The sequence below is a fragment of the Hypanus sabinus genome, chromosome 22 (assembly GCF_030144855.1).
Source record: "Hypanus sabinus isolate sHypSab1 chromosome 22, sHypSab1.hap1, whole genome shotgun sequence".
Classification (NCBI taxonomy): domain Eukaryota; kingdom Metazoa; phylum Chordata; class Chondrichthyes; order Myliobatiformes; family Dasyatidae; genus Hypanus; species Hypanus sabinus.
In genome coordinates, this window is record NC_082727.1 from 45,343,136 (window position 1) to 45,365,500 (window position 22,365).

At 38.8% G+C, this 22,365-nt stretch overlaps 1 protein-coding gene across 5 annotated transcripts in view; it reads right to left on the reverse strand.

The window, feature by feature from the left end:
• Nucleotides 1-1,258: 1,258 nt before the first annotated feature.
• Nucleotides 1,259-22,365, reverse strand: part of jakmip3 (Janus kinase and microtubule interacting protein 3) — a 361,481-nt gene continuing 340,374 nt past the window's right edge. For 4 of the 5 annotated variants that reach the window (XM_059947651.1, XM_059947652.1, XM_059947653.1 and 1 more), the window contains 2 exons: nt 4,409-4,486; nt 1,259-2,983 (listed from right to left, as the gene is read on the reverse strand). In XM_059947651.1, coding sequence (XP_059803634.1) covers nt 2,918-2,983; nt 4,409-4,486 — 144 coding nt within the window. In that variant the 3' untranslated portion in view covers nt 1,259-2,917. The remainder of the gene's footprint in view (nt 2,984-4,408; nt 4,487-22,365) is intronic. The other variant, XR_009507472.1, reaches the window with a different exon arrangement.

The following is a 22,365-nucleotide window of genomic DNA, read 5'->3' on the forward strand; positions in this document are numbered from 1 at the left end:
AACCTTAAACTCACTTAACACTTAAGGACTATTGCACAACACTCAATCCAACACAGCCAATCCCCTAGTGGGCTCAACAACAAGCTGTTCTCAAAAGCCATCCCTTAGACATTCTACAAATTCTCTGTCTTGAGGTCCATTACCGACCTGGCTTTCCCAATCCACTTTCATGTTAAAATCCCCAAGCCTTTTCTATCTCCTGCTGTCATTTTTAATCCACATTTGGGTTGCAGTTTGGAGACCTGTATACAACTGCCATTAGGGTCCTTTTACCCTTGCCGTTCCTTAACCCATAGAGACTCTATGTCAACAAATCCCACAGATTCACTATCTTCTGGCTGAAGATTTGGTAGTGACTAAATCTGAGATAATGGAAAGTTATATAAGCTTACTTGACATTACGAGAGAACATAAACAGTTTAGTACGTGTACTGTTGATTATTAAAAAGAAGATTCTTAATATTGTTGAAGAATAGATAGAATGGGGAAAGGTAGCTAAACAGCTAGTAGGGGTTACATAGGGTCATCTGGAGCTTATAGCTTTGTGTATTGCCAATAAATGTAAGAAAATGACCTGAAAATAATACAATTTTGTCTGGCCAATTGACGGGATCTTCAATGGGTCAGCACTACCTTTGTAAGAATACTGGAATCACATGGTTAGGTAGTGCAGGGAATCAGGTAATAATGTAAGGAATAATATATTTGATTGTAGAAAATGTCAAAAATGATATTTTAGACATGGATGAGATGAAATAAAACATGATGGAATCTGATTTGTTTTTAATTTGCAAAAGGTTTTAAGAAGGTAAGTAATTTTACTGGCTGGCTGTACAATGACAGGTGAGCATAAACTGAGGACTGATTTACCATTTGAAGATCTTTGTTGCAAAGAAAATAACAGAGCTCAAGTGCTTCACCTGGCGTTGTTCAAGTGGCAACTGCTGCATTATTTAATGGGAATGAAATGGAACAGTCACTTTCAAGTGAAGTGCTTGCACCAAATGATGAGCCAAATGGGTCTTGTTTAGTGTAAAGTCAGCAAATTCAATAACCATTTCTGAAAACATGGAATGTGAAACACATGAAATTGTGAGACAGATTGTCAAAAGTACAACTTTTGTTCCAATCATGAAGGTTTAGAACAGTACTTTTTATTAAAATAGTTACAATAATATATGTATTTTACAAATGGATAGAAAGATCTGCTAATATACATGAATCACAATACAAAAATATGTGTAAAATTTGTAGCTGATCAACATATAGTCCTTTAGGACAGCAAATTACTGTTTTAGTACAGAAACAAAGGGATAAATATCTAAGATATGAGTATACAGAGATTACCTTACAGAGCACATAAATTAGGGACCTTTGGCCCAATGGCCACAAGTGGCACTATCTTTATAATTCATATACTTTTAATCATTTTACAATATAAATATGTACAAGAAATCAAGATTTCTAATTCATTACCCATATTCACAGCATGATTTCCTGAGTCTAAACTAAATCCATTCATCATGCAAATAAAATTAGTGCTAAAAGATAACATTTTAATGCTGACATCCTAAAGTGTTGGACTTAATAGTTTTTCAAATACCCAAACTAATGTATGCTACATTTGCCTCGCTTTGTTGCACCACAGCAAAAGCTTAATTAAAAATGCACCTCTTTTTGTTTGTTAACAAGCCAGGTAAGGCACTCTGGAGTTCTCTGAAGGCTTCATAATACTGGGTATCTCTAGTTTGAAAGAACTACTGACATTTAATCACTTAAACAATGCAACAAACAGATCTTTATTGGAAAACATTTGATGGGTATCAGTTGATAATATGAAACTTGGATTAAGATTTAAATGGAATTTAGTTTAGACAATTCAAATGGCGAAAGTAGAACTTAACAGCAGGACAGACAATTCTTTACAAAGTGTATTAAAAAGAAACTCACTACAGCTTTTCTGTATACGATACATTTCAGTTTTGTACAGATTAATAATAAAAAAAACTCAGACCTGCTTATCACTGAATCTATCACATGCTCTATTGTTTTTTCCTGTACATTTGTAATCAAAAGCTTTCTTATTATGAACAGTTATCATTTTTGGTGCTTAAGTCACTGTTCTGGCAAACTGCCACTCGCATATTTACAACATGCATAAGCACAGCCAGGCCTGGTAAAACCTTTTCACCAGGTCAGGTGAAAGTTGATCCACTGTGATTTGTTTACATATTCCAAACTTTTTCCAGTGTTATTGGTTGCACAGAATGCCTCAATGAACTGTGTGATTCCAGACTCGTGGTATTTTGCAGTTTTTCTTTCCTTCTCTGGGCTCATTCTAAATCAAGGCATTTAAATAAAATGCTTATAATTTCTGAAGCTAATAGCCAAGCACAAAGATTCATCTTCCTTTCAATTTTCTTTTCCTTTCAATTCCTTTCATTGCTTTCTTCTAACTTACAACTATGCATTTGTAGATATTTGTAAACAACTGACAAAAATTTGAAATCACTTTTGACACCATAAATTTATGATATTATTTAGTTTATAAAGATCCTTTTACATGTCCTTGTTTAGTAATGTGCACATTTTCTGTAATTCTTGTAAGAATGTACTGTTTTTTTCCCTAATGATTATAATTCACTTGGCAATTAACAGCAATATGTGACATCTTTGCAATTATTAAACATAAAAAAATCTAGAGTATTTCTGATATCCACTTGGAGGAATGAGAGATTTTTCTTTCCATGCATGTATTAGACCTGGAGTGTAGGAGAGGCATATCTAGGGAAATAACAGCAATTTGAAATAAGCACAGGGAGGGAAATTCTGTGGAATGTAATGGGCCAGTACTGCATGAGAAGTAATGGACTGGAGCACAACACTTTCTGGGCTTCAGCAGAAATACGGCTGATTCTTATAGTTGGCTGCTTTTGCGTGTCTTCAGAAATAAGGCTGAAAACAGCAATATATTCAGTTTCTTCTGAAAAAGAGTAATAAATAATGTAAGTAATTTTTCAAAGATCATCATTTAAAATATTTACATCCCATTGTAACATGTGCTAAAAACCAATTCACTGATTATTCTAAGCACATTTATATTGAGTTCTTGTTTAAAGTTATCGTTACTTTTTGTCATACTTTGTTAAAAATGCTCTTACCATGATAAACAACATGCCCTTAGTAAGCACAAACAGGTACAAAATAAGTTTTTACAATCAGTACCAAGCAATTCAAATGTAATTAAATCCACCAATTTATTGCGACAAGTTTTCCAATACTTCTTCAAGAAGTATGCTTTCATTTTTTTTACACACTGCAGTCTGCTTTTAATAAAGTAGAAATTCAACTTGGACAGTGACACAAATTAGTACTGGGCTGCCTACCATATGCTCTGTTTAATACAGATTACTTAATTAAAGTCAATGGGAATATCCCATTGATGCAGCCAACTTTATACCACTGTCAAACACAAATTTCTAACATATGAACTGAAGATCTGTATCTTTTGTTTTGATTTTGCTGTCTGTAAGGAGTTTAAGCGTTCCCCCCGTGACCGCGTGGATTTCCTCCGGGTGCTGCCGTTTGCTCGCACATTCCAAAGGTATACAGGTTGATAGATTAATTGGTCATTGTATATTGGTCTACTTTCCTGTATTAACTTCATATAATGCTTAATTTCTCAAATCTATCAATCTATCTTGAATGTATGGAGTACTGTGCCCCCACAAATGCTTTAAGTAGAGAATTTCTAAGAATTACTCTCCTTTGTGTGAAGATTCTTTTCATCTCTGTGCTGAATGCTCAACATGCTACTGTGATGCTGTGATCCCTGCTTCTAGTCAGTCAAAACAGGGGAAATATGAACTTTTCTTGACTCCATCAGTCCCCATAAAGACTGCACATTACAGTGAGATCACGTCACATTCTTCTCAAGTAATCTCTTCTCATATAAACAGAAACCCCACTATCCAAGGAATCAATATTATGAATCTTCACTGCTACTTCTATTGAAAATGTGTACTCTCTTAGACAGGGAGATCAGACCTATCAACAATATTACCAGTGCAGCCTTGGCAAGGCTCTGTGTAGCTGATGAAAGCTCTCCCTACTTTTATAGATATCCTTTTACATACAATAAAGGCCAACATAACTTTAGCTTTCCTAATTTCTTACTCCACTTGGACCAGTGGTTAGTTGAGCGCTGACACAAAATGAACATGACTTTCATCAACCCCTTTGATGCTTCATTTCAACATTTCTATGCAGAAACAACCTATATTTAAGGTAATGAAAACACTTGCTAGAAATCTAAAATTAAACTGGAAAATGTTGGAAATACTGAAGAGACTTTGCAGCATCTGTGGAAAGAGAAACAGAGTTAATGTTTAGGTAAAAAAATACTTACTGTTTTTGCTTCCACAGATGCTGCCTGACCTGATGAGTGTTTCCAACATTTTCTGCCTGTGGTTAAGGCAAGTTTATCCTGGAATAAGAAGGAACTCATAGATCAAACTGAACTTTGTTTACCCTGCATATACACATTGCTTTGTCCTCAATAGACCGATTCTTGGTATGAAGAAATGCCATCACCACTGATTTATTACACACCAGCTTCCTTTTCCTATTCCAGATCACTTTTTCTTGAAAAGTATAACTGAAGCGATCCTTATAAAGGCCATCTTCCATTTCACATTTGAGGAATGGAGGGAATTGGACAATACGTAGCTCATCACCAAGAGCATTACTATAAAAAGGTATTATTAATACAGTATTATGAGATACCTGCTTGCATGAATATTACAAATCCAGAGAAGTGTTTGAGAATACAATGCCTGAGAGCATTCCGGATAAGATATTTGTGGTAGACATCCTGGCCCAGAATTCTGACCATAGAATTAACCAACTGCTCCTAAAGGGCATCTATAGAACTGGTGACCAAGAAGAGCACAGTAATCTGCCTAAATTAGAGTTAGAAGAGTACAGCACAGGAACAGGCCATTCAGCCCACAATGCTGTGCCAAGCCAGCTAAAAGGCAAATCGAAAACACCCAAACACTAATCCCTCCTACCTACACATCTTCCAAATCCCTCCATTCTTCTTATATCCATGTGACTATCAAACATCTCTTAAAAGCCTCTAATATATTTGCCTCTATGACTAATAATACTGGCATTCACCGTAATGCTTTATGAGGCTGGTTATGGTGCAAATCAACTCCTGCCTCAGAAATGACTTGGACCTTCTTCAATTTTCCTATTGAAACAATAAGGTAACAGCAGATGCTATTTCACTGGCCCTTCCCCCAGCACTCTGTTTTAGATCATCTGGACAACGGTACTGTAAACATCAGGCTGCTGTTTATCCTCTATAGATTGGTGTTCAATGAAATCACCTGCTTAAAATTTACCGCAAAGTTCCAAAACTTGGGTCTCTATACCTCCCTTTATACCCGGGATCCTTGACTTCGTCATTGGCAGACCTCAATCAGTATTGATTGGTAACAACAGCTTCTCCTTAATGACCATCTACGCACATGTATTTCAAGGCCGTGTGCTTAGCCCCCTTCTCTACTCTCTTTATACCCAATAACAGCTCCTATGCCATCTGCAAATTTTCTGATGATACCACTCATGTTGGGTCAATGACAGGTAATGGTGGGTCACCACTGAAGAATGAAATAGAACCCCCAGTGGAGGTGTGCCATTATAACAATCTCATGCTCTTGGTCAACAAAAACCAATAGTTAATTGTTGACTACAAAAAGGGGAAGTTTGGAGACCACATGCTAAGGCTTATTGGTCGGTCAGAGTTGGAGAGAGTTAGCAACTTCAAATTCTTGGGTATTGACAGTTTGGTTGAGCTTCCCTCAATCCAGCGCATAGATGTAAATGTGAAGAAGACGAGCCAGTGTCTCTTCTTTTTTAGGAGCTTATGAAGATTTTGGTGTCTTGCTAAATACTCTCACAAACTTCTCCAGATGGACCATTGGAAGTATCTTGATTGGTTGTATCATGGCCTGGTATGAGAGTAGTAGACACAGCCCTGTTCATCACAGGTGCATCTCTCCCAACCAGTAACAGCATCTACAGGAGGTGTTGCTTCAAGAAGGCAGCATCTATGAACAAGGATCCCAACCATCCAGGGCCGTGCCCTTTTAGCACTGCCACCATCAGGCAGGGGATATACAGACCTGAAGTCCCACACCTCCAGGTTCAGGAACAGCTACCTGCCAACAACCAGCAGGTTCTTGAACCAATCAACACAACACTAAACCTATTTCAGCAACAGGACACTACAGACCACCTCTTGCACTACTATGAATTTGTCTCTGTGTTGCTTTGTATCACTATATAGTTTTGTACAGTTTTTTTTGTAGTAGTCGTTAATGATAAATTATATGTATTTATGTTCTGTGTGTTGTTGGAACCCATAACTGAGATGCTGCTGCAAGCAAGATTCTTGAGGATATGACTATCAACTCAACTTAATCAAGAGAGTGCTGCATTATGGGGGTCCAGCTTTCAGGTGAGACGTTAAATCCAGGCCCCGTCTGCTCCCTCAGCTGAAAGTAAAAAACTCCACCAATTCCATTTCAAAATGCGGGACTATCCACTGTGGTTTCCTTCCCAGTATTTTTCCAGTAATTTTGTGTTTATTTTTTTAATTCGGATGCAACGTGGCCCTTCAAGCCAAGCTGCCCAGCAATCTCCTAATTTAATCCGAGCCTAATCACAGGACAATTTACCAGGACCAATTAATCAACCAACCAGTACATCTTTGGACTATGGGAGGAAACTGTTTCACATGGAAGAAACTCACCTGGTCACGGGGAGAACATTCAGGCACCTTACTGGACAATGTTGAGAACTGAACCCAGGTCGCTGGTACTGTTGAGCGTTGTGCCACCCTATGTTAAGCAGGACTCATTTGAAATACATAAGATACATAAGGGTCTTGACAAGATTTGATGTGAGAGGATGTTTCCTCTTATAGGGGCAACATGACCTAGTGGTCACTGTTGAAAACGTGTCTCTTTTATATTAGAGAAGACACAATTTTTGATTTTTTTTTAGTGTTTTTTCCTTTCTAACTCTACATCAAAATGTAATAGAAGCAAAATCTCTGAATATTATGAAGTCAGAGGCAGATAGATTCTTGATAAGCAAGTGAGTGAAATATTACTACAGGGAGTCAGGAATACAGACTTGAGGGTATTCTCAGGTGAGCCTTAATCTTACCCAATGGCTGAGCAGATTTAAGGGACCAAATGTCTTACACTTTCTCCTAATTTATATTTGCTTGCTCTTACTATCAGAAATGCCTAAGCATTAAATTAGCAATGTACAGAATTTACAAAGGCATTCAAAGATCTGACTGCTGATACAACCTGCTTACAGCAGCCCAAGGATTAGATCCGTGCAGCTTTGTCCCGATCAAGCACATTTTTCAAAATGGCAATCTGCAGCAAAACTCATAGCAGTAGATTACATTTCCTTCTAATCTTTGCTCATCAAATCTACTTTATCCATATCTAAGTATTGAAAGAAGTTTCATAACTGGTTTAGAGTTCTCGTAGTTCATGAATTGTTTTAAATAAACAAAAGGTGAAGTTGAATAAACCTGAGGAGAAGTAGACACTAATTCAATCAAGTAATTCATCAACTTAACTGCGAAGTCAAAGAGCAACCATTTGCATATATTTGAAACAGCAACAAGTTAGTATCATTAATACTGAATTAATTGTCATAGTATTATTATTTTTTTAAATTGAGATACTGCATGGAGTAGGGGCATTCCATTCCTTCAAGCCATGCCACCCAGCAACCCCCGACTTAACTCTAGCTGAACCACAGGGCAATTTACAATGACCATTTATCCTACAGACTAGGACATCTTTGGACTGTGGGAGGAGACCGGAGCACCTGGAGGAATCACATGCAGTCAGGGGAAGAATGTATGGACGCCTTACAGACAGTGGCGAGAATTGAACCTGGGTTGCTGGTACTGTAAAGAGTTGTTTTAACTACGATGCTACCGTGCCATCCCATCTATAAAATTATACAAACATGGTGGCACGTCTCCCCTCCTTTCCTCAGTATCATTGAATCGGGCAAATTCTAGCTATTAAAAGATATAAATCCAATGATTTATATGTTTTTTTTCTCTACAAAAAGAAAGTGTGCTGCTTTTCCACCTGCTCACTATATTACTGGCTACTATCACAAACAGGGAATAACTGAAACATGGAGAATACAGAGATCGGAAATTAAGGCCAAATCCAATCATTAGCATAAAGATCCACCATTTTGGGAATCCCATAAATAAAAATTGCACTTGCAAGCTGCAGATGGTTTCATCGTTAGCAGGACGCTTTTATATACATCTCAGGACACCGGAGTTCAAACCCAGCTTCCGCCATAAGGAGGTTGTATGTTCTCTCCGTGGAGCATGTGTGTTTGCTCCATGTACTCTGGTTTCCTCCCACAATCTAAAGACGCACCAGTTAATAGGTTGCTTGGTCATTGTAAATTGACCTGTGATTAGGTTAAGGTTAAATTGGGGTTGTTGGAGTTCGCTGGATGGTACAGCTCGAAGGGCTGGAAGGGCCTAATCTACCTGTATCTCTAAATAAATAAAAATAAGTAAATAAACTTTGTTCAAATACAAAACTGTATTTGCACCAATATACAGTACATGTGGTTTGAAATCTAGAGCAGTAAAAGTAGTTGGTTTCCTTCAGACCAGGGGTTCCAATCTGAGGTCCATGGACCCCTTGTTCACTGGTCTTGGTTCATCACATTAAAAATGATGGGAACTCTTGATTTAGACCATTGTCCAGATTTTCCCTGTTAAAAACTCTGCCACATATTTTGGTTGAATATAGTCCTCCAGACTGATTTCAATATTTTTGATGACTGGAGAGTATTTTTTTATTCTTATTACGTGCTATCAGTACCATTGCTTGCTATTTCCTGAAGTGTTTTAAAGTGATAATAATATATTTCATTATGATGAATATTATTCTCCCAAGCAGATCACTGAACTAAGCTTGCTGTCCTCTTAGTGAACCTGCTCATACAAATTCAATCACATAGCTGCTTCCTTCAGCATCAAATAAATGGAAATAGATTTTATTGACTTTATCCAGAGAGAAGTGTCTATTTCATAGTCCATTTTGTTTACTCTAGAAGATTGAAGATTCACTCTTGTGAGCTGAACACAATTTGTTAGGAGACACAATGAGTTTTGCTCCGTGGTTTCCCAGTGGTGACAGTCATTGTGTGTACCTGGGACCAAAAAGCTGAACTGGCCTTCTGTACGTCAAGACCCTCAAATATAAATATTTGATCCTTCAGGCGACTCCCTGTCCCCACTGCTATCCTGCTCCAAACTGAATCTTTCCATTGACTCTTGTAACCCTGACTCAGTGTCACAAACATCTCCTGATATTTCTAGCTTTTCCTTGTTCTGCTCTTTCCAGATTTCCATATTCAAAGTCCCACACAAAGAACTGCATCCCTATAATGTGATGGTGCAATGTCATGACTTGGATTTCTGCAGATTCTGGAAATCCAAAGCAACACACACAAAATGAAGAACTCATCAGCAGGCCAGGCAACATCTATGGAAATGAATGAACAGATGATGTTTTGGGCTGAGGCCTTTCTTCAGGACTGAATACGAAGAGGGAAGATGTCAGAATAAGCAGGTTGGTAGGAGGGGAAGTGAAGGAGTATAGCTCAAAGGTGATAGGTGAAGCCAGGTGAGTTGGAGAGATAAAGGCTGGAGAAAGAATCTGATAGGAGACGAGAGTGGACCATAGCAGAAAGGAGGAGAGGACCCAGGGGGAGGTGATAGGATGGTGAGGAGAGGTAAGAGGCCAAAGTGGGGAATAGAAAAAGAGGGGATAAAGACAGAAAAGATTTTTTTACCAGAAGGAGAAATTGATATTCATGCCATCAGTTTGGAGGTTACCCAAACGGAACATAAGGTGTTGCTCCTCTAACCTGAGCATGGCCTCATCTTAGTATAATAGGAGGCCATGGACTGACATGTCAGAATGGGAATTGGAATTAAGATTCTTTGCCATTGGCAAGATCTGTTTTTGGCAGATGGAGCTGAGATGCTTAATGAAGCCGATCCCAATTTATAACGAGTCTCATTCATGAAGAGAAGACCATGCCAGGAGCACCAAACACAATAGATGACCCCAACAGATTTGCATGTAAGTGTTGCTGCACCTGGCAGTATTGTTTGGGCAGGTGTAGCACTTAGGCCACTAGTAGAGATAAGTATTTGGAGTGAGATTAGTTGGGGGGGGGGTATGAATGGAAAAGGGATTCATGGAGGGAGTGATCCCTGTGGAAAGCAGGGTGGAGGGAGGAGGTGGGGTGTGGAGGTAAGGATACATTTAGTGGTATAATCCCTTTGGAGATGGCAGAGTTGAGGAGGATGATGTGTTGGATGCAAAGGCTGATGGGGTGGTAGGTAAGGACAAGAGGAACTCTATCACTGTTACGTTGCAGGAAGATGGGGTGAAAAATGGATGTTCAGGAAATGGAGGAGATGCAGTTCCTGAAGAAAGAGGAGATCTCTAATGTCCTGGGAACAGATGCGGTGGAGACTAAGGAACTGAGAAAACAGAATGGTATTTTTACAGGAGATGGGGAGGAAGAGGTGTAGTCCAGATAATCGTGGGAATCAATAGGTTTATAAAAGATGTCCATTGACAGAGATATCGAGAAAGGGGAGGGAGATGTCAGAAATGGACCAAGAAAGCTTATGGGCAGGATGGAACTTCGAGGCAAAGTTGATGAAATTGACATGTCAGCATGTGGCAGCACCAGTGCAGTTGTCAATGTAGCGGAGGAGGATATGGGGAGCATTACCCGGGTAGACTTTGAACATGGACAGTTCCAAGTCCATTTTCCAAACCTTCCATCCATCTAATGTCACTCCAAACTACTGCCTACTCTGCAAGGAGACCCCATTTCCAACACTTTAATTCCTCAACCTATTCCCACTCTGACTGATCTGTCTGTGTCCTCCTGTGTCACTACAATGAGGCCCATCACAAGCTTCACCTTTCATCAGGTTATTTTGTATCCTTCCAAACTTAATACTAAATTCTCCAATTTTGGGGTCTCACCTTTTCTTTCTTCTGTACTAAAACTTGCTATTTCTGCCTATTATCTTTTTGGTTCAGGTTTTCTCTTAGTATTGGAATAGCTTAACCTGCTTGCCCTGTATTTAGCAATATGTAACACAGGCAGTGAAGCATAATCTGATTTTAACTGCTGTTTTGACTTATTTTGTCTCATCCTATCAAAGTTATTTCTTTTGTTTTAACCATAGCATCTCCACCTTTTCTATTACTACAAACAATCCTAACGAAAAGTCTTGGGCCTGAAACATTCACTGTTGCCTGGCCCGCTGAGTATTTCTGTTTTTATTTCAGAATACCAGTATCTGCAGGTTTTTTGCTTGATTTCAACTGCAAAGTCATTTGCAAGCTTTAAGCATGATACTGCACCATGAAGTATTAAGGGTATCTACCATGTCCTCTGCAAATGGTTGTATCGATAAGATCCATGGGAAGTCATTGAATACAAAACCAAATCAGCGGCTGTGAATGGTATTTTACTCACCCTGTTTGACCCTTGGGTTCCCCTCTACTCCACAACTGGGCTGCCTGCCACAGAAAGCACTTTGCTGTAAGCAGTCATACAATAAACTCTGAGCTGCAAATCTTTAAAACTATGATGAATTGTGTGGATCTCATAGGCTAAACAGTAATATTTAAGTATTTTGAAAATGCAAACTGAACCACAAATTCAAATAAATAATTGTTTCAGTTTGATGTGATGTTAGTGAATTTTGAACTGGGCTTGGCGCATGCTTCATACAGCATGAAAGCAGTGTAACAGCTAAAAATTGCTTGCAGCATCTCAGAAGTGTTATAACTGCATCATTAGCTCATCCTTGTATAAAGCTGCTCTTCAGTCAGTGAGAATAACTTCCAATGAATGCAAGGGTACTGATTTATATTTACTGGTTTTGGTTCAATTGACAAATCAATTGCCAGAAATTGAATTCAAGGCACATCCACACTCCTGACTTTGCATATGAATGTTGAAAGAAAGGAGCTTTTCTGATTTCAACTCTGGGCACTTGCATGCAATGGACAGCTTTATTACAAATATCCATGATCTAACTACTAAAAGACACGCTGGGAATTCTGATCAGCTAAAATTCTATTGATTCCTTATTTGTTACACCTGCCTATTGGATAAAATTGAGATGCCAATTTTATCTTTGTTTCTTCAACATTTAGAAGTCCTTGTGTTATAAAAGTGGAGGTTCTTTGAAGCAGTTGAATCACCTCTTCCTATATAACTGTTGATCAAGGTCAAGAGGAGCTCCAGATGTGCATAACACATCCGCTGGCCTGTGTCTCTTTTGTAAGCCACTATGGAACAGGCAAAGTATTGTTTTTTTTTATATTGCATTTTTAAATGGTTACAAAGTATGAAAAAACAATGTATATAACCCATACCCCTCCCCTTAACCCCTCCCCCCTAACTGCCCTATAGAAAAAAAAAGAAAGAAAGAAAGAAAGAAAGAATGCCTGGTTGTTGGAAGATCTCCACATGCTCCATGGAATTCGTAATAACTTTAATATGTATATTTATTTCTTTCCCCTAATAACCAATTGTTTCATCTTCAGAGCATCTATATATTTAATCCCGTCTTTTGTAAATAAGGGCTCCAAATTTTCAAAAATGTTTCATATTTATCTCTTATTGAGCTGAATTTAAATCAGGAATTTGCATGCGGTGAAAAAAAACTCATCAATACAAGGAGTAAACACTTAATTAAAAATCACTTCAGCTTGATACATTTTGAATACTTCGTATAAAATATCTACATCTTGCCCTTACTGAAAGGGTAGATAGCCATTACTTCACATTTCTTATTCACTAACCCAGAATGAACACTTAAGAAAAGTTCAAGTTGTAAGATAAAAATTCTATTTGAGGTTTAAAATAACTGTACAGTTAAGATGATGATAAAGAAATGAAGTGTGCAGCATCTATAGCAGCTGGACAATAAATAATATGGCTGAAAACTTTGACTATAGTTTTCTGCAACTAACCTAGCTTTAGATTCTTTAATTGCAAAACTTATCTATGATACAATACTTTGCAAAAGTCTTAGGCATATATATATAGCTGGGGTGCTTAAGACTTTTGCACAGTACTGGTGTCACTTTATGTATTGCACTGTACTGCTGCAAAAAAAACACAAATTTTGTAACAAACATGAGAAAATTTACAGATATTGGAAATCCAAAGCAACACACACAAAATGCTGGAGGAACTCCAGCATGACATGTGAGTGATGATAAACCCAATTCTGATATGGGTCTCTATTGTGGACTGACAGAGGGAAGGGGGTAGGAAGAGGGGAATCATGGTTAGGACAAGTGGAAGGAAGAGGAGAGGGGGTGGGAAGTACCAGAGAAACATTCCGTAATGATCAATAAACCAAATGTTTGGAATCAAATGTTTGCCTGGTGTCTCAGGGTGTCTGCGCCCACACCAACCATGCCTCTGGCAATCCTTCTCTGCCACTTACCCTACACCCCTCCTCTGGCACTTCACCCTTGCCATTCCCAACAACCTTTGCTCTCTGCTCATGTTGCCAAATACAGTACTGTGCAGAAGTCTTAGGCACCCTAGCTATATATATATGTGCCTAACACTTTTGCATGGTACTGTATATTTTATACTGTCAAGTTTATTTTTTAATTCATTCTCTTCATATACAAACTGCCAGCTGCCAGTGTTTGCCCTTCCTCCTATCCTGGTGGTTCAGATTTGATGACTCCTTTGGCCAAGGTGTATTGAAACAAAGGAATATAGCATCCAGTGAAGAATCAGACATGAATAGAAATTTCTTCACCAGAGATACAAACTTATTGAATTACCTATGCAAGAGGGCTGTGTAAGTTCAGTTGCCCTGTATTGAAAACTGAGATTAACAGAACTTTGGAGATAAAAAGGAATCAAAGCAAACTGAGTTAATGAGGAATTGTGGTGCTGAAACAAAAGATCACCCATGACCTTATGGAATGGAAGAACTGACATAAAGAGCCAAATAACTCACTTCGGTTTCTATTTCTGTTCTTATTGCTGATAGCCTGAAAGCATAGTGTTTCTGTTTAATATCTCATTCTAGATATGGTGCTTCTGACAGAATTCCATACTTTCCATCAGTCTCTCGATAAAAAATATATTTTTTTCTCTTTTTGACCTCTCAGAGATTATGCTGTATTGATCCTTCTTGCTCTATGGCCACAAATAAACTCTTCCTCACTTTCACAATATTATGACACCCTTCCAGCTTCCCCTTACAAGTAAAAAGAAGCACGCCCTGTCACTCCTTTCATTACAGGCATTTCCAATCAAAGAACATCAATAAATATAGCCCGATGTAGTCTTCATTGTCCTTTTTAAACAGAAAATTGCAGATATGACACAGGTAACAACATTTGTGTCTGTTCAGTTGATATTCTGAACATATGAATTTATCTTGAAGTTATGATTAGCATTTTGCATGCAATTAAAAAGATACTTGAGTACCTATCAATTACATGCTTTATCCTGCCCATCCCAGCCAGGGCGTTGCATGTGTACTAGACACATGGTGCGTCTATAGTCTCAGGAAGACCCATAACAGTAGTATGATAAACTGATGTTTCCAGGGGATTAGATTTCACATTACTCATTGCTTTGCTGCTATGCCAGAATGGAGTTAATGGCTGATGCATCAGGCATTGTCAATACAATCCCAATCTAGATTTAGCAGATGGCTTTACAGAAGTTGTCTATCAGGGTCCATCTGTCCACTCAACAAACCCTCTTGTGAGTTACAACAGGCCCTGCTGGCATATGGCTGGAGAATTTAACACCACCATAATAAAAGGATCATTTTCCATTTTCCCAAAGTGGCTTTAAATGACCTTTTCCTTACTTTAATAAAGCTTGCACAGCAATCGTTTGAATATGAAGTTTGTAATTTTATTTACTCTGATATATGAATTTGATAAAAACTAAATGGCTTTTCACTTAAATGTTGGTTTTCAACAATTTTTTAAATATATTTATGCCTTCTGGAAACAGGTAGGTTTGCAATTAATAAACAACAGAACACAATATTTGATGGTGAACTTAATAATTGAAGACAATTCTACAGGTTATATACCAAAATATTACAATACGGCAAATACCAACTTTAATAATCAGTGGTATTTAACAAATTTAGATACAATGGCAATTTTGCTTTTGTTCTCATATTCAGAATTATGAAAACAGCTATTGAAATATTTTCCCCATAGTCACATATTGGTTAGCCAACATTTAACAAATGCATTTAATGTTAAAATAATTTGTTTGCTGTTTTTAAGCACAATTTTGATCTAGTTTAGAATGCCCCATTTTTTTCCCTTCCTTCTTTCGATGCTAACAATGATTTGTGATATTAGATCCAGCATACTTGAAATACTGGTAATTTTCTTAAAGGCCTGTAATAAATCAGAAATATCACTTGGTAGTTACACATCATGTTTCTGTTTCACAATTTTAATCACATCTTTTTCCCCGTTTTGTCTCACCGGGAGTATTTTTAACTTATAACACAATGATTTTAGTTAACAGACAGCTCAGAGACAAATTGAAGTTGAACTAATATAACATAAATGGTCAGACAAAATGTCCCACATTGCTACATCTATAATTGAACAAAAAATCATGTTTTAATGGTGGTGCCCAGAGGCTTGATGTTTTACAACCCATACATTTCTCTGTCTGCATTTATATGCCTGTCCCTCCATTGGACATGCAAAGCAGGTATCTTATACACGCAGACAGAGGTCATTGATTCACTGTAATAGAATAAATGGTCTGTGCTGATTTTAGAAGAAACCTCATTTTGGTAAAGATTAACATAAACCTATAATGGGGTGAAAGAGTTATGAAAAATTGTTTGTGAAACTTTTAATGCACAGTATACACAGGCAAAAATCAACTTGCAATGTATTTCCATTTGATACTCTATATTTTTGCCTTGTACCCAACACAGATATTTACGTGTTTTGGTCTTTTAGTTTTTGATGAATTACAATGTAATTGAACACAACAAATTAAGGCAGAGCTGTCAGCATAGAGTGAATATTAAATGTTTTGTGACATACTATATATCCTCAAAAATATCAATGGAGCCTTCAAATAAAATTTGCATTTCTTTTCCATGTGGTTAAAGGCTTTGAAATGATCTTCCAGAAACCAGCATAAACTGTTTGTTATGATTGCAACCAAAATCATGACTTGTATAACAAAATGCCTTTTTACAACTAATATTTGTTGATTGGAATCTGACAATTTATACTTAATATGCTTAATGGGCCCTGCTTAACAATTTCACAGAGCTGAATGGAGAGACCACTGTAATTGGGACATTTTCTCTATTTCCACCCATGAGAAAAGTACCTTGTGTATTTTTAACAAGGAAATGTGGTTTAGCCTTGAAATTATGATTTTTCTTAATAATGTTATCATATATCTTGCATGAGCTTAATCATACATTGAGGATCTAGCTGGTGATTGCATGGGCAGCAAATGGAAGCATATGAACTTAATAAAAGTCTGATATAAAATTGATCTAGGTTGCAAATAATAGCAAGCAGTAAGGACCTCTGGGTTGTAATGAAATATTGAGCTATACTTTCATAGTGTACAGCATCACACAAAGGATGAATTGGTTTTTGTCTGCTTCACTCCCAGATGACCAAGTACATTTTATATGAGATTTTTTAAAAAGTACAATTCAAAAATAATTTTGCAAGACACATTTCAATAATTAATGGGAAACTTAAAATTTTCTTGGTACAGGAAGTACCAGATATTATGAATAGTCTTTCTCATCTTCAATGCCCACTGTAATTACTTACTGTATTACTATTTCAGATGGATTTTTTCAATGGTCATATTTATCTAACAACTAAGCATGACCTCAATCAGGGTTTTGTCTTATTACTTACCTAGCAACATACCATGGGCTATTAAGATGTCACTGTCTTAGCAGTTGTGACTGGAGACATGACGTGACTTGTCTAATTGTGTATTCAGACTACCTTTAAGCAATGTTTATCTGCTTGAAATGTCCGATCAACTTTGATACCAGTATCCTGTCTCACCTCCTGTATGGTGAGCTAGAAGATTAATAAGGAGGAAGTTATTGCAGCCACTTATTCTAGATAATGAGTGCAACAGGATGGAATTATTGGATCTGATACTCAAGTTCACTTACAGCTTTCAAAATTATATGCAACATTATCAGGATGACAGCCTTTCCACAGCCTGATTGAAACCTTTTTTAGGATGTGACTAAACACATTGATGATGGTTGAGCAGTAGATGTAGTGTATATGGATTTCAGCAAGGCATTTGACAAGGTACCCCATGAAAAGCTTATTGAGAAAGTAAGGAGGCATGGGGTCGAAGGGGAAATTGCTTTGTGGATCCAGAACTGGCTTGGCTACAGAAGGCAAATAGTGGATGTGGACAGATCATATTCTGCATGGAGGTCAGTGACTAGTGGTGTGCCTCAGGGTTCTGTTCTGGGACCTCTACTCTTTGTAATTTTTATAAATGACCTGGATGAAGAAGTGGAGGGATGGGTTAGTAAATGTGCTGATGACACAAAGGTTGGAGATTTTGTGGATAGTGTGGAGGGCTGTCAGAGGTTACAGTGGGACATTGATAGGATGCAAAACTGGGCTGAGAAGTGGCAGATGGAATTCAACCCAGATAAGTGTGAGGTGATTCATTTTGGTTGGTCAAATATGATGGCAGAATATAATATTAATGGCAAGACTCTTGGCAGTGGTGGAGGATCAAAGGGATCTTGGGGTCCAAGTCCATAGGACACTCAAAGCTGCTACGCAGGTTGACTCTGTGGTTAAGAAGGTGTACGGTGCATTCGCCTTCATGAACCATGGGATTATGCTTAAGGGCCGAGAGGTAATGTTGCAGCTATATAGGACCCTGATCAGACCCCACTTGGAGTACTGTGCTCAGTTCTGGTCGCCTCACTATAGGAAAGATGTGGAAACCATAGAAAGGGTGCCGAGGAGATTTACAAGGATGTTGCCTGGATTGGGGAGCATGCCTTATGAGAATAGGTTGAGTGAACTCGGCCTTTTCTCCTTGGAGTGACGGAAGATGAGAGGTGACCTGATAGAGATGTATAAGATGATGAGAGGCATTGATCATGTGGATAGTCAGAGGCTTTTTCCCAGGGCTGAAATGGTTGCCACAAGAGGACATAGGTTTAAGGTGCCTGGAAGAAGGTACAGAGGAGATGTCATGGGTGCATTTTTTACGCAGAGAGTGATGAGTGTTTGGAATGGGCTGCTGGCAATGGCGGTGGAGGTAGATTTGATAGGGTCTTTTAAAAGACTCCTGGACAGGTACATGGAGCTCAGAAAAATAGAGGGCTATGGGTAACCCTATGTAATTTGTCAGGTAATGACATGTTCGGCACAGCTTTGTGGGCTGAAGGACCTGTATTGTGCTGTAGGTTTTCTATGTTTCTTTGTTTCTAATATAAACAGTCGTTAGATTTTGAATTATTTGCATTTAAATTATTAATTTTTTTTTGTTCCAGTGCCACTTCAACCCAATATGGAAAGACCTGAGTACGGTAGAATCTGAATTCTACAATTCCCCATTGTAACTCCGGCAGGGAATGAAGGAGATGATAAAGAATTAGACAAAAGCAAATATACCGGTGCCTAGCAAATTTCTAGACATTAAATAATACACCTTTGCCTATGTAGGTGTATTATTCAGTTGACCTTGGTCAATCAATGACTGCTTTATTTGAGGGTATTGCTTTGGAGAGTTATTGAGTCAGCCTTGAACACCTAAGGATTTTCTTCCATTTGACTTTTCACTGCAAAGTGCATAAATCAGGCAGGTCAAGGGTTGAAGGCAGGTGTGCATTCAGCAATACCTAGCTCCATTTATTGGGAAGAAGGTGAATTTTTTGAGTGATGAAAGCACAGAAATGTTTACAGCTTTACCATTTTACATGAGAAAGAACATAAATAGTATTGAAAATATTGCTGATTTGACCATGGACTATTGATCAATTCCTGTGTTGAACATTGAAGCCCTTTCCTTGGTCACTGCAAAGTTCATAAAGAGAATTAGGCAAGTGAATGGTAGAGCCAGGTGTTCGTGAGGGGCAGATGATCGGGTGGTGGGGTGGGAGGAGGTGAAGGATGGATACTGGGGTTATTAATAGTGGACATTCAGAGATTAGGGCTAATAAATGAGTAGCAGTATTGGCTGTTTGGGGCTTGGTAGAGGATAGAATTAATAGTTGCTGTGATTTGCCACATGTTTCCCTAAATAGTCAGAGTGCAGAAGGAGATGACCATTGGTGGTGGTCACACAGAGCTGCAACTGTTCTTTGGGTGAAAAGGCTGATGATCAGTGGAAGGTTGAGGATAGAATGACATACTGACGAGTCTGAGAGTATTGGCCAGCGAGGACGATATACTTGAAAAGTCATGACAATCATACCAGTGGGTTATTGGTGGAATCTCTAGGCTCAATGTATTGATTGGAAGTTATCTGTAGGTTTGACTTGATTTTGTTCTTCACCAGGAGATTTGGCTATATAGCTATCTTTTAAGTCAAGCTGTGGCAAGGTTAACAGATGAGAAAGCTTGCTTCTGACTGAATATCTTGTGAATGACATAGGCCATGATGGTATTGGCTTCCAGATTCATTTTGCAGGTGGCTAGACATCTGAGGCTCTTTGTGAGGTACACGTGACTTTCCTATTGACCTTGGGACAAAAAATGAGACCACACAACGTGCATGAAGATTCCTCTTTTCAATAATGTTTCACTAAGATTGCAGATGCATTGTGCAGCACACTCTCTTTCTCTCTCTCTCTCTCTCTCTCAGCATCTATGGGAGGAGGTAGTGACAACGTTTCGGGCCGAAACCCTTCATCAGGGTTCAGAGGAAGTTAGGTATTGCCCTTGTGGCTAAAGGGATCAGGGGGTATGGAGAGAAAGCAGCTACAGGGTTCTGAGTTGGATGATCAGCCATGATCATACTGAATGGCGGTGCAGGCTTGAAGGGCTGAATGGCCTACTCCTGCACCTATTTTCTATGTTTCTATGTTCATCAGGAAATGATCACCTGATGAAGGGTTTCGGCCCAAAATATCATCACTACCTCCTCCCATAGATGCTGTCTGGCCTGCTGAGTTCTGCCAGCATTTTGTGTTTTTATTTATTTCCAGCATCTGCAGATTCACCTGTGTTGCCTTGTAAATGGTACAGGGGATGTTTTCAATCTATAAAAATAAGGACACCTTAAATCATGCGAATTTCAGTAATCTTAATGTGATGTACTCCATGTTGAATTTATTGATCTAATTTCAGTGGTTAATAAATATGCATCACTTGTCAGTGTGGCATTATAACATCATAAGATCATAAGACATAGGATCAGAATTAGGCCATTCTGCACATCAAGATTGCTCTAGCATTCCATTATGGCCGATCCTCTCAACCCCATTCATCTACTTTCTCTCTGTAACCTTTGACAACTTTACTAATCAAGAATACATCAACTTTCACTTTAAATATAACTAATGGCTTGGCCTCTCCAGCCGTCTGTGAAAATGAATTGCACAGATTCACCTCCTTCTTGCTAAAGAAATCCCTCCTCATCTTTGTTGGGAAGGGATGTCCTTCTATTCTGAGGCTGTGCCCTTTGGTCTTGACTCCCCACTGTAAGTAATGTCCTGTTCAATTCCACTCTATATTTTGGGAAATTGACATTAAGGTGAATTGTTCCAGGAAGTGCCTGGTCCAATCTACTAAGGGGGTCAGTTTCAACAGGAAATATATGAAAACAAACAAAAAAAAAGAATTTTTGATGCATTTTCTAGACACTGGGTCTAGTGTCATACTTAGTGAACGGTTTCCTTCACACTCTTTCCCTAAGACCAGCACTTTGAACAGGTTGCCATTTTCCTGCTTCTAAACCTATCTCAACTGTACCATTTACATTAACGTCTTTTCCAATTAATCTGTTGTCCTGTGAAATAATCAGGAAATCTTACATATTGTAATAAAATTGCAAATGGTTCACAGATGCATTATTTTTAGTAAAGGTGCCTGTCACTTCATGCCAGATTTGGTTTGCATACCTTGAACTCACTCCAAAATTATCCAGCAAGTCCTTCATATTGAAAATAATTGCATAGAGTTAACATCAAGTAATAAACACTCGGAGTTGGTCAAATTAAAGAAATGGTCAACAAATTGCCAGAGTGTATCTTGGCATTGGTCATAAATAATTCAACCTAGGAAATCATGTTCTTGCAGAAGTTCTGAAATATGTTGTTTGGATAGAATCCAGGCTCAGATACCAATGGGACCGGCAGGAGATCGCGCAACTGGACAGCGTCAGCGTTGTGCAGAGCAGCCTCCAGCGTGTCGGTAAGGTCGGCGTTTTCCAGCAGCCGCTGGTGCACGTACACTGACCTGATCCCCGTAACGAAGGCGTCTCGTACCAGGAGCTCCGAATGCTGTTCCACCGTCAGTCCCCTGCAGTCGCAGGCCCACACGAGTGTCTGTAGGGCCGGGACAAACCCAGCGCTCGACTCTCCGGCCCGCTGCCGCCGCGTTGCTAAGCGATGTCTTGCATACACAGTGTTCACCGGCCGCAGGTACTGTCTTTTGAGGGCGTCCAGTGCCCCTTGGTAGGTCGGCAGGTCCCTGATTAGGGAGTATACCCGCGGACTGACCCTGGAGAGGAGAACTCTGTGCATGATAGGAGGCTCAGTCACGGGAATCTCTTCCAGGTATGATTGGAAGCATGCAAGCCAGAGTTCAACAGCAATGGCTGCTTCGGGAGATTGAGGATTAATGTCCGATTTGTCTGGTCGTAAAATGCTCTCCATGTTTTAAAATTGCAGCTAATAAAACTGATGCACTATCAATAACTCTCGGAGACGGGAGGTGAACGATAGGCTTTTATTAGCTGCAAGAGACCACGATTAGCAACAAGAGACCACCACACAACATCCTGGAGACTGAGGGAGGAGCAGTGCCTCCAATCGCCTTTATACAGGGGTCTGTGGGAGGAGCCACAGGAGCAGTCAGCAGAGGGACATGTCTAGACAGGTATATGTAGTTCACCACACAGAGGTTCTGAAATATGTAGTTTGGATAGAATCCAGGCTCAGATACCAATGGTGAGAGTGAA